The sequence below is a fragment of the Propithecus coquereli genome, unplaced genomic scaffold (assembly GCF_000956105.1).
Source record: "Propithecus coquereli isolate 6110/MARCELLA unplaced genomic scaffold, Pcoq_1.0 Scaffold158, whole genome shotgun sequence".
Classification (NCBI taxonomy): Eukaryota; Metazoa; Chordata; class Mammalia; order Primates; family Indriidae; genus Propithecus; species Propithecus coquereli.
The window spans coordinates 792,369-808,146 of record NW_012140302.1 but is presented as its reverse complement, the minus strand read 5'-3'; the positions used below and the strand labels follow the sequence as shown (position 1 = coordinate 808,146).

Sequence of the window (15,778 nt, the reverse complement as noted above, 5' to 3'; positions counted from 1 at the left end):
CTGAGGAGAGACCCGCAATTCTGTACAGAAGATGAGCTATGAGCCTGGGCTGGGGCTGATAGAAGCCTTGGCCCCCAGCCTGGTGGGAGCTCTGGGCAGCTGGCCTACAGACTTTCCTTAGTGCTGGTGGGTAGGTTTGAATCATCACTCAGGCCCTGGTCTCCATCCACCCCCACCAGCCCCCTGGCCTCAGTTCCCTGGCAACATCTGGGGGGGAGGGCCCCAGGAACAAGGGCCTCTGTCTGCCCAGCTGCCTCCCCCTTTGGGTTCTGCCAGACTCCACAGTGCATACGTGGGCTCCAACAGGTCCTCCTTCCTCTCGGTCACTGAATAACCCCAGAACTACACGTCTTCCCTTTCTCAGCTCCACAAACTTGGCGCCAAATTCCTTTTGACAGGGACCCCAGTCACTCCAGCCTATTGGCTGCAGCTCACTTTGATGTCTGCAGGCCAAATGAGGGTTCCAGAATGGCATTGTCCAGATGGACACATTGTCCCCCGTGCCCCCAGCCCAAGGCTCTCTGCACATTCCAGTCCCAAACATGCAACTGTTTGGGAGGTCAGAAATGGGGGTTCAAGAGCAACCCCCCCACCCTCTTTCCAAGACCCGGTCCTTCTTGAGCCAGAGCCAGGGTGTGCACACAGTAGTCACTAGGGGGCGCTCGGCCACCACAGGGAAGCTGGGTGAACTTGCGAGAGCAGCGTGTGCGAGAGTGAGGACGTGTGTCAATGTGTGTGCGTGCATGCGTGTGTGTCGGGGTTGAGGGCGTTGGATGGGTAGAAGGGCAGGGGCCACTCCGGGATTCCAACAGATCTGTGTGTCCCTCTCCCCACTCGTCCCTGTCCAGCTCCCCGCCCTGCCCCCACCCTTCCAGTATCCCCCCAAAGAGCGAATAGCTCTCAGACCCTGTCCGCACATAACCTCACTTTCCTGCTCCCTCCTCCCTCAATACCCCGCGGGCGAATGTGTCTCCGGGCAGAGTTTCAGGGGGCGATGGGTAATTTTCAGGCTGTGGACTTTGATGGGGGTCGAGCTTTCCCTCCGTTGTGGTGCGCTGGGGGCTCAGGCCTCCCCGGGTGCCCCCAGGCGAAGGCAGAGCCCGCAACCCGGATCGCCCGCACAGGGCCGGAGGCGAGGGGCAGAGGCTCGGCCCCTGGCCCCGCCCAGGAGGGCGGGCCGGGGCGGGGTCCTGGCGGGGCGGGGCCAGGCCTTTTTTTTTTTTTAGTCGGCTGGTGTCGGTGGAGATCGCCGAGCCGTGGGGCAGCCGGGCTGTGCGGAGGCCGCGGCGCAGGGGCAAGCGGAGCCGGCGGCAGCGGCGCTCTGTCGCGAGACGCAGCGGCGAGGCGGACCCGCCAGCGGACTCACCCGCCACGGGTCTCGCGCTGGAATTTGATATTCATTTATCGGGGGTTTATTCCCCTCCTTTTTTCTTAAACATTTTTTAAAAACTGTATTGCTTCCCTTTTTAATTTATTTTTGCTTCCTATTCTCCACTTAAATCGGGCCGACCGTTTGGGGAAGATTGCTTCTTTACTCCCCCAGATCACTTTGGATTTTGGAAACCAGCAGAGAGGAAAGAGGTAGCAAGAGCTCCTGAGAGAAGTCGAGGAAGAGAGAGAGAGACGGGGTCAGAGAGAGCGCACGGGAGAACGAGCAGCCAGGGGGACGGGGCAAAGTGAGTGACCTGCTTTTGGGGGTGACCGTCGGAGCGCAGCGTGAGCCCTCCCCCTCGGGATCCCGCAAGCGACCAGCGGCGCTGACGGACAGACAGACAGACACCGCCCCCAGCCCCAGCGCCCACCTCCTCCCCGGCCGGCGGCCGACGGTGGACGCGGCAGCGAGCCGCGGGCAGGAGCCGGAGCCCGCGCCCGGAGGCGGCGTGGAGGGGATCGGGGCTCGCGGCGTTGCGCTGAAACTTTTCGTCCAACTTCTGGGCTGTTCTCGCTCCGGAGCAGACGTGGTCCGCGCCAGGGGAGCCGAGCTGAGCGGAGCGGAGAGAAGTGCTAGCTCGGGCCGGGAGGAACCGCAGCCGGAGGAGGGGGAGGAGGAAGAAGAGAAGGAAGAGGAGAGGGGCCCGCGGTGGCGACTCGGCGCTCGGAAGCCGGGCTCATGGACCGGTGAGGCGGCGGTGTGCGCAGACAGTGCTTCAGCCGCGCGCGCGCCCCAGGCCCTGGCCCGGGCCTCGGCTCCTGGAGGAAGAGGAGCCCGCCAACGCTCCGAGGAGAGCGGGCCGTCCCGCAGCCCCAGCCGGAGAGGGAGCGCAAGCCGCGCCGGCCCGAGTCCGGCCTCCGAAACCATGAACTTTTTCCTCTCTTGGGTGCATTGGAGCCTTGCCTTGCTGCTCTACTTCCACCATGCCAAGGTAAGCGGCCGTGCCCGCCTGGGGCCGCGGGCCGCTGCGAGCGCCTCTCCCGGCTGGGGACGTGCGTGCGAGCGCGCGCGTGGGGGCTCCGTGCCCCACGCGGGTCCAGGGGCACCAGGCGCGCTGCATCCCCCTCTGTCGTCGTACGTGTAGGGGGAGGGGGCGCGCGCTAGGTGGGAGGGCACCAGGATAGAGTCTCACCGCCCACGCGGGCCCTGCCCACCCACCAGAGTCACCGCACGTACGATCTGGGCCGACCAGCGGAGGGCGGGAGCCGGAGGAGGAGGCCGAGGGGGCTGGGCTTGCGCTGCGGCTGGAGGCTGAAGTTTGCTCCCGGTCGCTGGTCCCCAACGAACTGGAAGTCGGGGCAGCGGGGGCGGGAGCCAGAGCCCCGCGGGCAGCGGGGTGCTCGGACCTTGGACCAAGGGAGGGCGGAGAGCATGGAGGGGGGCAGGGCGCAGGCAAGAGATGGGGCTTGCTGTCACTGCCACTCGGTCTCTTCGGCCTTAGCGGCGAGTTTGGGAAAAGTTTTGGGGTGGATCGCTGCGGGGACCCCCCTCCTTGCCGGGCCACCTGCGCCGCACCACCCCCGCCCGTCCCCGCTCGCGTCCCGCTCGGTGCCCGCCCTCCCCCGCCCGGCCGGGCGCGCGCGGCGCGGAGCCGATTACATCAGCTCGGGCCTGGCCGGCCGCGTGTTCCCGGAGCCGCGGCTGCGGGAGCCCAGAGCCCAGTGCTACGAGCGGCGCCCCTCCCCCCGCCGGCCCTCCGCGGGAAGGTGACCTCTCGAGGTAGCCCCAGCCCGGGGACCGGGCGGAGAACCATCCCTACCCCTTCCCACCGTCCCGGGCCCTTACCCTTGCTCTGTGCTAGGAGGAATTTCCTGACCCCCCTTCCCTTTCCCCGTTTCTTCCCCAGCATGGAGAGAAGCCCCTGCTACCCCTTTATTTTTTACTCCTCTGCTGAGAAGATCTGTCTAACCCCTCCCCAGCCCCAGAGTCTAGAGAAGGGATGATCGCTGTCAGAAGTCGGGGCCCACCCTCGTGCTTTGTGGAGACTACCCAAAGTCCCGACTTGGTGACAGTGTGCTTCCCTCCCCTCCCTAAGAGTTCCCACTGAGCTGTGCTGTGGCTTTTATGGGGGTGGGTGAAGGCAGGGTTTAAAAAGTGTCGTTAGCTCACTTTACCCTTTGGGAGAAATGGGTTGAAATTTGTTTTGACATGGGCAGTATGGGAATAACCCTTCCCGAACCTTTGGAAGGAGCTCCTGCCAGCCTCGCACACACACTTCTTCCTGGTGAAATGGGGCATTGGAGCAGGTGGTTTTTGGAACTCCAAACTTGCCCACTCAACTTGCTTCTTAAAGCCACCTAAAGGGTCCTTTTCTGCTCCCCCGTACACCTTCCCTCAGCTAGAGTCCCCTTTGGAGAGGAGATAGAAGGAAGGACACGGACACAGGGGTCCCTGCTACCACCAGGAGTTCCTCAGACCCTGGCACAAAGGCCTTGGCTTCAGGCCTCCAAGTAGGGAGGAGGGGGAGGAGTGGCTGCCTGGCCACAGTGTGACCTTCAGAGGCCCCCAGAGAAGGGCACCTGGCCCCTCCCTGCCTAGAACCACCCCTCCAGTGCCCCCTGGCCTTGGAAGGGATATGAAGTTTCTGTCCCCTTTTCTCGTTGGGGCCCAGGAGGATTGGAGGGTGCAGGGAGAATGTTGGCAGGGGGAAATCGGGGCGGGGGGGGTGTTGTGGGAATGGGTGAGGGGCTGAGGTGCAGAACCAGGGGGTCCCTCGGGGACCTGCAGCCGGAGGCTATCCAGCTGGGAGCCTGGGATCTGTTGTCTTCCCTTAAGAGGGGCTTCCTCTGACCTTGTCTCTGGGGGCAAGGCTGGAGGACCTGGTTGGGGTGCATTTTGGGTGTGTAGGAAGGAGAGAGAGAGAGACAGTGGGACTCCCTCCCAGAGGGTCCTGGGGTTCTGTGGGCTCCGCAAGAGGAGTGGGTGGGGTGGGGAGTATGTGGGAACCAGAAACCCTGAGGACAGGCTAGGAGAAGCTTTGCCAGCTTGGTGCTGTCAGGTCCACATGGCTGCGTGTGCTGACCTTCACGGCTTCTGGGGAGGGGAGGAATGATCTGTGGGGGTAGGGAGGGTTATGGGAGGTTTCAGGCCTAGGGTAGTGCAGGGGGCCCCCTAGGGGCTGGGCATTGCTAAGGCATAAAGAGCTTCTCTGGTGGCATTTAAGGTGCCCAGGTGAGAGGAGCTTGGGACCCCCTCATTCTGGAAGGGAGAAGAAACCAGGGAAAAAGGTGGGTGTGGGAAGCTGGTGAGGCTCTGAAAATCTATTCAGGCTCTGGGGAGATTTGTGCAGGGAGGGAAATGGGGCTCTCTCCTGCCCCAGGGTTTCCTCCTGTGTTTTTCCCCCCTCGGCAACCTGTGGGTATGCTGGATATTCCTGAGGACTGGGAGAGTTTGGATGGGGGAGGGTGGTTGGCACCCTTTGGTCCTCTGCACCCCCTCCCTCTCCAACACCACCTCACCCTGGTATTTGTCATGTCAGCAGGAGAAGGTCACCATGTTGTTTTTCTCGCCCCCAGTCCTTCCTTCCTGCCCCAGTCCAAATTTGTCCTCCTATTTGACCTTAATACTTACCCATGGCTTTGGACCAGGAAATCAAGGGGGCAGTGAGAGCAAGGGGTGGGAAACATGGGGAAGGGACAGGGGACCTGGACAGTGCAGCATTCTGGCGTTTTCCTCCTGCATTTTGAGCCTCCACCCCCCAACATCTGGTTAGTCTTTAACTTCCTTGGGTTCAGAATTGGAGTGGTCCAGGAGTGGTGGGCATGCTCTGTGCCCGTGGGGACTCCTGGCTGTGCCCTCTTCGGAACTCAGAAGCCTTGGAGAAGCCAGAGGCTGTGGGCTGGGAGGGAAGCAAGGAGGGAGGAGGGGCTGGGTGGCTGGGCCTTTGTGCCCCTGCCCCTGCCCACACCTCGCTCTTTGTTCTGTCCTCAGTGGTCCCAGGCTGCACCCACGACAGAAGGAGAGCGCACTACCCATAGTGAAGGTGAGTCCCCCTGGTTTTTGGATGGGGGGGCCCTGTCCCCTCGGGATGGGTGGGAGGCCCTATTCCTCTTCCACACCTGTGGGGAGGGGGGAGGGTGAAGACCAAGAAAGAGGTGGGTACCATTTGGTTAACCTTTCAGTTTCTTGATGACTCCCTCCTCTATTTGGGTCTCTGCTAGAAAGAGAACTTGTCTTTTTCTTCTGCTCTTTTCAGTAAAATTTTATTGGGAGGGGGAGCCTTGAGCACAGAGCAGGAGGACAGTGTTCAGGGATCGCAGATGTTGGCGGAGGCGTCCCTCGTCCACCCCTGCTATTGGGGAGGATGGATGTTCAGTGTGAATTCCTACATAGCCATATCCCACCTGTGGGGGCTGTGACCCTTCCTGTGTGAGCTGGAGGTGCAGAGGGCCCAGCCTAATGGGATCTCCCCTCCCTGTCTCAGTTTGTATTCCTTTGGGGGTGGAGAAAGCCCGAGTGGACTTGGTTCGCGTGCTGTGAACTTCCCTCCCAGGCCAGCAGAGGGCTGGTTGTAGCTCCCAGGCGCCCCGCCCCCTGCCCAACCCGGAGTCTGCCTGCCTTTTGTTCCGCTGTGGTTTGGAGCAGAGATCCTCCCATTTCTCTGGGGACGCTCTGGCTCTCCCCACCGCTGAATGTGGCCTGTGCTCCAGTGGGTTGCCACTCCCCCAGCTCTCCACCTCTGAGGAGGGAAGGCCTTGGGGTCTTCCTCCAGGCGAGTTTCCTTGACCTAAATCCCATGTGTGGCCATGGCGGGTAGCAGCCAGGGGTAGTGATGCCCAGCCGGTTCTGCCTCCTCCTTCCCCACCCCAGGAGCTCTTTCCTTGGCCCAGGGCCTGGCTTTCCAGCCACTGACAGGCCCCTTGCTCCCAGTGTGCCACCCACCCCCTTAGGCCTCCCAGTGGTCTCTGTGGTCTGGGAGAGGCAAGACAAATGGTCTTTGTTTGCTGGAGAAAAGGTTGTCGGCGATAAATAAGGAAAACCACGAAAGCCTGATGTTGGAGTGTATGTGTGTGTACTCCTTGTGCAACAGGAGGCCAGCTCTCCTCGGAGGCAGTGGCTGGGACAGGAGGGGTGCCAGCAAAGCTGCCCCCCTCTCCCTCCCACAGGCCTTGCGGATTCCAGGGGCAAGTTTTTCAAAGAAATTCCCAACCCAGGTCTTTTTACCCTCAGCTACCAACTCCTTGCCCAGGACAGACCTTTCTGCTATCCCCTCCTGGGTGGGGCCACAAGCTTGGGCCACCTCAGTCCCAACGTGATGAAGGGTCAGTTCAAAAATTCTTGATTAGTCATCTTCATTGTAGACCTGCCTTAAAAATTGATTTTTTTTCAGACTTCCTGGTCTCATTACTCTTTCTGACAATGTTTTACCTTTACCTTCTGGAGTTAGAGAAGGATTCTGTCCCCGTCTGTCGTTTGGTTAGAAGTGGAGACCTTGGGGAAGGTGAGGGACTGGCCTGGCTTCCCCAACTGTTCTTTATGTTGTCACACCTGTGGCCTTCTCCCCCCCAACCTATTGTATACATACCCTGACTTGTCTTCCTTTACCCTTCTGGAAACAAAGTGTGGGGGGAGGAGCGATGGGGAGGCTCAGCTACGGTCTACAGGGCATACGCTTAAGATATGCTGGTGAAGTTCCAAACTTTGTGTTACTCAGGCTGAGAAAAGGGCACTTGTTCTCAGGACTGGAAATGGAAGACAAAACCCCACATTTCAGCCTCCGTTTCAGTGTCCTTAGAAATGAGCCCAGCCCACTTACACAGATGAAGAGTCGGAGGCCTGGAGAGGGGAGGGACTGACCCAAGGTCACACTGAGTTATGGCCAGAGCCTGGGCCTCCTCACTGGCTGAGTGTGATTTCTTCCCTCTGTGTAGGGGAACCTATTTCAGGGACAGGATTGCTATGTGGTGGTAGCGGGGTATGATGGGGAGTGGCAGGCTGGGCCACGATTTGAAGGAGTCACACCGGAGTCCTGCATTTATTTATTCTCAAGGGCCCCGCCTCTGTGGCCCAGAATTACCCCTTCATGCTCCGATGCACCCCAGGCTTCACGGCCAGCCTGGGAAACTGTCTTTACCCTGGTCTCCCTCCAGATCAGCTTCTAGAAATGCTTTGTGGCTGCAGTGGCAGCACTGTTTTTTCCATGATGCAAGCAGTTTGCCCTCTTGGGCGGGGTTATCGGAGGCTGGCAGGGCCGGCAAAACGTGCCCGCCCACTGCCACCTGCTGGTTCCTGGCGGACCCAGCCCCTGTGCTTATGCCCACCACCTCCTCAGCCCATGTCTGGGGAGGAAGGCTGGCAGGTGGCAAGGTGCCTCCTGAAGCTTCTCTGTTCTTGTATGACATAGGTTTGGGAAGGCTTTGGTGTCAGAGCTAATTCTAACTCTACCACTTACTAGCTGTGTGGCCTTGGGGCAAGTCACTTAGCCTCTCTGAGCCTCCAGTTGCCCATCTGCAAAATGTTAGTATATAATAGTACTGTGTGGGGAATATTGTGTGAGATGATAACTAGGGACTACTGTACACAGTGCCAGCATGTAGTAAATGCTCAATAAATGTTGGTATGGTTGATGTTACGGCTGGCTGTGGGGAGGTTGCAGGAAAATGGAGACCAGCTTGGCAAAGCTGGCTGTTCCTCCTTTCAGGGGAAGCTTAGAGCACCCTCAACATGTGTACCCATGCTCAGACTATCCTCTGGCATCAACGTTGACCCAGGAATTGGCTCAGCTGTCACAGTGAGGCTGAGGGATCAGATATTGGAGCCCATCTCCCTTGGAACTTGACAGCATCATGTAATCTTTGGAATAAAAACAGACCTTCCTCAGTGTTGATGTTGGAAAGCTTAGGGAAGTGCTTCCAACACAGCAGGAGGGACTTAAGTTAGATTTTTAGAAGGACTTGCCTGATAGTGGGTACTTCTCACGGAAGCCCTGAGGAGTGGCTTTACAGAGCTGGGTAGAGATAGGGGCCAGCCAGCTATCTTTTGTATTCCCCACTGGGCTCATATGTCACCCCCTCCCATGCAGTGGTGAAGTTCATGGACGTCTACCAGCGCAGCTACTGCCATCCACTTGAGATCCTGGTGGACATCTTCCAGGAATACCCGGAAGAGATCGAGTTCATCTTCAAGCCGTCCTGTGTACCCGTGACACGATGTGGGGGTTGCTGCAATGATGAGGGCCTGGAGTGTGTGCCCACCGAGGAGTACAACATCACCATGCAGGTGGGCACTGTGGGGAGTGGGGGCAGAGGGGAATAGGGAGGGGCATAGACTGTGGGAACCAGTGGTCCTGGGCCATTTCCTGTGAAGCTCTTTCAAGGAGGAGCTAGACTTGCCTTGTCCGGCTTCTGCCTCTGAGTCGGACAGGACGAGGTATGGTGGGGTCTTGCCTTCTATGGAGAAGATGTTTGCATTTCCTGGGACGCTGAGGTTCCCAGCAAGCCCTTACCACCTGCTCTTCATCCTTGACCTTTGCCTCCCGGGCTCAGGAGGGGGCTGGTGTCCGTGAGCCCCTCTCCTCTCTTGGAGAGAGCTCTGAGGGCTCTCCCTCCATGGGAGGTCTGCTTGGGAAGCTGGATGAGAAAAAGCCCGTCTTTTGGTGCTACCTGGTGATGGGGCCCATCTCAGCCTCAGGGCACATCTCAGGGCAGAGGGAGCTGTGAGACACAGGGAAGGGGTGGCTGTCTGGTAGCTACTAGGGATCAGGTTGAGGTCTAGAAGGGATGAAAGAAGGGGAGGGGATGGGGAGTGGTAAGAACCCAGGATTTGAATTCCCAGCCTGGCCAACCCTTGCAGCCATGTCTGCCCTCAAGTGGAGCAGGGACTCCTTGAGGCCAGCAGGGTTGGGGGAATTGGGGTGGTCCCAAGGCTCTTTCCTGCTAGAGCTTCTGGTCCACTCCACCTCCACCACACCCCTGCTCTGTAGAACCCCTGGGTGCCGAGTGGCAGGAGCCCCTGGGGTGTCCCATCTGGGTATGGCTGGCTGGGTCACTAACCTCTGATCTGCTTCCTTCCCCTGCAGATTATGCGGATCAAACCTCACCAAGGCCAGCACATAGGAGAGATGAGCTTCCTACAGCATAAGAAATGTGAATGCAGGTGAGACTGGAGTCACGGATTTAGTCAGCAAACGGCTGCAGGCCCTGAGCTGTGCCAGGGCAAAGCATGTTGCCCCTTGTTAGCCCATGTCCACCTTCCAACTCTGTGGCCCTGGGCATTTTATAGCAATGTGCCTCAGTTTCCACATCTGTAAAATGGGCACAATATTAGTATGTATTTCATAGCATTGTTATAAGGATTAAGTGAGTTATTGTTTATAAAGGCATTAAAACAGTATTGCTACATCATAAATACTATGTTGAGTTTTTCCTACTATTATTATCCCTAGCATTATCATCACCATTTTAACTCTGTTTTTTTCTCTTCTCTCTCCCTACCCATTGCAGACCAAAGAAAGATAGAGCAAAGCAAGAAAAGTAAGTGGCCCTGACTTTAGCACTTCTTTCTCTCCTTGGCTGGTTGTCTTGGTTTGGGGCTCTTGGCTTCCTCTGTTGGGGGATCGGATGGACTCACCAGGTCAGGGAGTTGGTCTTGTGGAGAACTTGTGGCAGCAGTCGTGGAATGGAGCCAACTCCAGGATTCTGGCTTGAGGGTTAGCGAGAAAACCTAGCCGGGAGCTTCGCAGTTCCTTTGGAAGAAGCAGTGCTTCCCTGGTCTCCAGATCATTCCCAACCAGGACTTGCTGTTTGGTTGTGTCAGGGAGCAGTGTGGACACTGGCTCCCTGGCTTGCTCCAGGGCACCCATGGTTGGGAAAGGAGGTGGGTGGCAGAGAGGCCAGCTTTTGTGCATCAGAGGAAACGGCCTCTTTCGATGGCCGTGGTGCTGCTGTTGGATTTGGGGCCGGCTGAGGGTTTTCTTGGTGCGTGCCCCTCAGGAGGAGTAGGGCAGGCAGCAGACACACTGCCCTCTGGGCCAGGGAGAAAAAGTTGAATATCGGCCATTTTCCGAGGCTTCCAGGTGCTCAGCATGGAGGGTTGGGGCAGGATGGGGTGAGGGGCAAGGTCTGGGGGCAGCAAGCCTTCCAAGACAGAGTGAGCAGCTGGCACTGGGGACAGGCCTACAGGGAAAGAGACTGAGAGAGAGCACCTGTGTCCTACCCTCCCATCCTGCCTGCCCCCACTGCCCTGGGGACATTGAAGTCCCCTAGGCCTCAACCCCTCGCCTCTTCCCTAAGCCCCCAGCTTCCAGAGTGTGGGTATGCGAAGACCCTGCTCCTTCCATCCTTCGGTGCCTTCTCCTGGGGAGGAGCAGACTTGTCCTCTCTGGTCCCTTCTCTTCCTTTCTTCCCTGTGACTGACATTCCGAGGTGTGTTCTCTTGGGCCTGGCAGGCATGGAAAGTGCTGGTTCCCTTGAGGGGGACAGGCTACAGCCTGCCCCCCTTGCCTGTTTCCCTGAATGCCTGCTTTGCCCATGGGGAGAGCGGGGGGCTCGCCTGGGCTTGGAAGAGAGTCTGGTGAGATGGTTGTAGCAGGCTTTGACAGGCCAATCACCGCCCAGGCGCCCCCTCTCCAGCCCTCCCTCACTCCCACCCCACCCTACTGCCTGCCTGGGGCTCCAGGACACCCAGCCCTGCCTCTCAGTCCAGGTGATGGCTGGGTGGGCTGGCACCTTCCATGTGCTACTCTTGGTTTTGTGTCAGATCTCACGGTAGCTGCTGCCCCGCACTGGGATTCCTAGAGGCAGGGCCTTGAAGGACCCCTCGTTACCGTACTTGGAAATGAAGGCAGAAGGTGCCTAAAGCACACCACCCCCCATCCCCCATCAAGTCAGATCTCTGACCTTTTCCCCAAAGTCTGGCCTACTTTTTATCGCCCCTGACCTTCAAGGTCAGACTTGTACAGAATTGCTGGGCAAAGAGCCTGCCCTCAGGGCTTTGCCCCCTGCCTGGGACCAGGAGCTGCTGTGAGCATGGAGGCCCTGTGTCCTGCACCCAGTCTCTGCTTCCCACTGAAAGCTTGGCCAAGGGCTGAGTTTGCCACCCCAGGATGGGCGCAGTGAGGAGAAGGAGCCGCCAGGCACGTGCTGCCAGGCTCACCTGTGCGGCCGTGTGCCCGCCGTCCCAGAGACCAGCCGTCTCCCTCCACACCGCGCTGCAGGGAGCGGGCCCCTGCGCGGCTCTGTTCGCACCCCTGCCCTCCTCACTGCTTCTTTCGCTGTCCCCTTCCCCCTCCCTCGTTCTCTCTCTGTCTGTCTCTGTTTTTTTATTTTCCAGAAAATCAGTTCGAGGAAAGGGAAAGGGGCAAAAACGAAAGCGCAAGAAATCCCGGTATAAATCCTGGAGCGTGTACGTTGGTGCCCGCTGCTGCCTAACTCCCCGGAGCCTCCCTGGCCCCATATCAAAGTGCTGCCTGCAGTACCCCATAACGCTGCCGCCCTCCCTCGACCCCTCCTGGCTCTCTCCTTCCCTTCTGGCCCGTGTCTCTCTCTCACTCTCCTCCACTAATTGGCACCAATGGGTACATTTGGTGGTGGTGTTGCTGGTCCAGGGTTGAGGTTGGGTGGGGGGCCCTAGTGGGCCTGGAGGATGCAGGGAGGGGACTCTGGCTTGGCTGGGCACCGACTTTCTCTCACCCACTGGGCACTGGTGGCGGGCCCATGTTGGCATGGGTGCCAAGCAGTGGTGCTTGCTCACCCAACTGGTTTCCACTGTTCTAGGCTTCTACACTTGTCTGGAAGCTGAGGGTGGTGGGGAGGGCAGGCATGGCACAAGGAAGGGCTATGAATGACTGGAGGCAGCTTGTTGTCAGCTGAAGGAGGAGCTTGGGTGCGGTCAAGCACCGTGTAACGGGCCCTCTTCATCTCGTGGAAGTGCCTTGGCTCCTTGTGGACTTGGGTCTCTGGAGAGGAACGCCTTATTGCAGCTCAACCAGGGCACGCATAGAAGCCTCCCTCTAGGGTGGCCTCTTCTTCTGGGTTGCGGAGGCTGTGGCTGCCCTGAGCAATTTGGCCACCGGTGGCCTGGCCTGTGGACACTGCCTCTGGGCTTAGTCTACCGTCACACCCTATGCTAGCCTACCTTTGGTGAAGGTCTGGGCATGAGCCCTTGCACAGGGAGGAGGTGGCCCCTGGTGATCTCAGCAGCCCCCAGATGTTGTCCCCAGCAGGTGAAGAGTCAAGGTGTGCTCATTTGGGGGCAGCAGCCGTTGGGGCCCTGCGGCCTGAGACTCATCCTTGTCTCCTTGGGACACAGCACTGCCCCTTATGGCAGCCTCTTCCTGCACTCTCTGCCTGTCCGTGCCTGCCTCTTCCTGTGGGCAGGCGTCTAGCCAGTGCTGCCTCTTTCCGCCACTGTCTTCTGCTGTAGTGCTTTGACCCTTCCAGGGCTTGGAAGGACCTGGGGGCTGACGAGCCGGGTGGGGATGCAGCTGTGGATGTGTTAGGGGGTGTTGCATGGGTGTTTTTTTCTCTCTCTCTGCTGATGCTCTAGCTTAGATGTCTTTCCTTTTGCCTTTTTGCAGTCCCTGTGGGCCTTGCTCAGAGCGGAGAAAGCATTTGTTTGTACAAGATCCGCAGACGTGTAAATGTTCCTGCAAAAACACAGACTCGCGTTGCAAGGCGAGGCAGCTTGAGTTAAACGAACGTACTTGCAGGTTGGTTCCCAGAGGGCGAGCGAGTCAGAGAGGGGCATCACACAGAGATGGAGAGAGAGAGAAAGAGAGAGAGAGAGAAAGAGAGAGAGAGAGCGAGAGAGAGAGCGAGCGAGCGAGCGAGCGCGCACGCCTGAGAGGGGCCAGCTGCTTGCTTGGCTTCTAGCTGCCTGCCTGGTGACTGCTACTTTCTTTGCTTGTAAGGCCCCTGAGGTGGGCCGTGGGCGCTGGTCCAGCCTGGTGGGGCCTGTTCAGAGGTTGCTCTGGTTGCCTGAGTGGGTAGGCTGGTGTGGCTTAATGTGGTGGTGTGGACGCAAGCTGTGTGTTGTGTCCTGTGGTCCTGCTGCTCGTAGTGGCTGTTGGTCCTGATGTTGTTACTACCTCTGGTATCACGCAGAGAACTGAGAGCCCTTCTGGGTGTGGAACAATGTCTACAGAGCGCAGCATTCTCAGAGGGCCTTGCCACTGCTCTCTGGAGTCGGTACTTCAGAGACTTCTCATCCCCTCAGGGTTTCTTCATGGGGGCAGGGATGAGTCTCCCCGCTCAGACTGGGGCTCCCTGAGGACAGGGCCATGTCTCCTCCCTCAGACTGGGGCTCCCTGAGGACAGGGATAAGTCTCCCCTGTCAGACTGGGGCTCCCTGAGGGAGAGGGCTCTGACTGTTGGTTTGGGACAGGGTAATTAATCCTGCACATTGAGGGAGACATAGCATCTGAGAACACTAGATACCTTTAATCCTCCACCAGTCAGAGTGACAACCTGAAGTAGTCCGCACATTTCCAGATCCCCCCAGGATGGGTGGAGGGAGGAGGCCGAGCTCACCCTCCTAACATTAGGTTGTGAATTCCTCAAACCTGGGCTCTAACCTCCATTTACCTTGTGATCCCCAGGCATCTGTACCTCTGTCCCTTGTCCGTGTGGAGACCAAGGAAGTGTCAAGTGCATGAGGGAATACACGACTGAGTTCAGGGGAGCACAGGGCCGTGACACATGGCAGGCCATCTTTGGATGCCTCCACCGGCATTCTTTATACCGCTGACCTGTGCTCAAAGTGAGGGGCCTGCTGGACCAGGGCGAAGCCCACCCAGGGAGGAGGGGCTTTTGTGGGGATGCCTCGGGGAGGGCCTAGGTACCTCCCAGTTAGTAGACGCTCCACTAACAAAGTTCTTGGAGTGTCCCGCCGGCCCCCGCCAATGTTCTTGTGGCTTGTGAGTGCTCAGGGGACACTGGAACCAGGCCCTGAGTTGCTGATGTGGGGGTCTGTCTGTCTCGGCACTGTGCGAAGACAGGAAGTGTGTGTCGGTGTTGAGGAGTGGAGTCTCTGCCTAACTCCAGGGCTGGATGAGGGGTCTCAATTCCCCAGGGGGCCTTGGGGATGCTAAGAGACTTGCCATTTTAGGGTTTCTGTGGTGATAGTTCTGCAGAGAGACTGTCTGGGATGGCAGTGGGGTGTGAAGCGACCTGGGACCTAACTGAAGTTACTTTGACCTCCAAAGACCGTGTCTCACCCCCAACCCGGCCGTATCTTGGAATTTTAGTGTCCAAACTCGGAGGCTTAGGACCCCCATTCCCAGGCTGTCAGGAAGGGCCAGGCCTTTTCTGTCTCCTCGTCATGGTGTGGAGGATAAAAGACAGTCAGCCCAGGGGCAGGGGCGTGCTGAGACAGTTCTGGGAGGTGCCCTTTGCTTCAACGGGAATAGTGAAACCATCCGATCGTCTCTCCCACCCCAAGTTAAACAGCATATTAGAAAGGAAAGGCAGCCGAGGACCCGGGCCCGCGGCTGCCAGCCCGGTCGAGGGAGATGAAGCCCACAGTCAAGGCCGGGAGGTGGGCGCGTTCGTCACCTTCCCAGGGCCCAGGCCCCTCTGGCTGCACTGTCTCGGGAGCCTCACACCCCAGGGCAGGCCCTCCCCTGCGCTGCCCGTGTTCCCCGGCGCAGGGCGCCCTCCCGGAGGCCCTGCCCGTTCTCTTCCTGCCCTTCCTCTTCGGCTCCTGCGGAGCCGCACGACCTCCTCCGCACGGGCCTCTTCCGGTTCACTCCGTCCAACTCTGCTCACCCATCTGCTCTTAGAATGTCAAGTAGCGACTGTTCTTTGGTGCTCGTTCGTTTGTCGCTCTGTAAAGTGTTCCCACGTCTCTGTCTTGTCTCCGGTAGATGGTAAGCTCTAGAGGGCGGACGGGGAGCCCCTGCGCATGCGCCGTGGCTTTCTGTCGCAGGACGGCGCCTCCCCTGGCCTCGCTGCTCTCGTGGGGCGGCCGCCTGCCTCATGGCGCGGCCTTCTCACTTGGCCCTAACCGCAGCCCTGGTCTTCCCTCTCCCTCAGATGTGACAAGCCGAGGCGGTGAGCCGGGCCGGAGGAAGGAGCCTCCCTCAGGGTTTCGGGAACCAGACCTCTCACCAGGAAAGACCGACACAGAAGCCACGCTGCCGCCACCACACCACCGTCACCATCGACAGAACAGTCCTTAGACCAGAAACCTGAAATGAAGGAAGAGGAGACTCTGCGCAGAGCACTTTGGGTCCGGAGGGCGAGACTCCGGCAGAAGCATTCCCGGGCGGGTGACCAAGCACGGTCCCTCTTGGAATTGGATTCGCCATTTCGTTTTTCTTGCTGCTAAATCACCGAGCCCGGAAGATTAGAGAGTTTTATTTCTGGGATTCCTGTAGACACACCCACCCACATACATACGTTTATATAT

General features: G+C 58.8%; 1 protein-coding gene across 1 annotated transcript; it reads left to right on the top strand.

Annotated features, from left to right (window-relative positions):
• The first annotated feature begins 1,266 nt into the window (after nucleotides 1-1,266).
• Nucleotides 1,267-15,772, top strand: VEGFA (vascular endothelial growth factor A). The gene is made up of 8 exons (XM_012640911.1): nucleotides 1,267-2,363; nucleotides 5,363-5,414; nucleotides 8,454-8,650; nucleotides 9,450-9,526; nucleotides 9,874-9,903; nucleotides 11,702-11,773; nucleotides 12,948-13,079; nucleotides 15,403-15,772. Exons 1-8 carry the CDS (start codon nucleotides 2,298-2,300, stop codon nucleotides 15,422-15,424), a joined length of 648 nt encoding a protein of 215 aa, XP_012496365.1. The 5' UTR covers nucleotides 1,267-2,297; the 3' UTR covers nucleotides 15,425-15,772.
• The last annotated feature ends 6 nt before the right edge of the window (nucleotides 15,773-15,778 follow it).

Bases quoted from the DNA above. Each gene is read 5' to 3' on its own strand.
- VEGFA (XM_012640911.1), top strand. From the start codon at position 2,298: ATGAACTTTTTCCTCTCTTGGGTGCATTGGAGCCTTGCCTTGCTGCTC. The intron at 8,651-9,449 runs GTGGGCACTGTG...CTTCCCCTGCAG, and splicing joins AGTACAACATCACCATGCAG to ATTATGCGGATCAAACCTCA. The intron at 11,774-12,947 runs GTACGTTGGTGC...GCCTTTTTGCAG, and splicing joins CGGTATAAATCCTGGAGCGT to TCCCTGTGGGCCTTGCTCAG.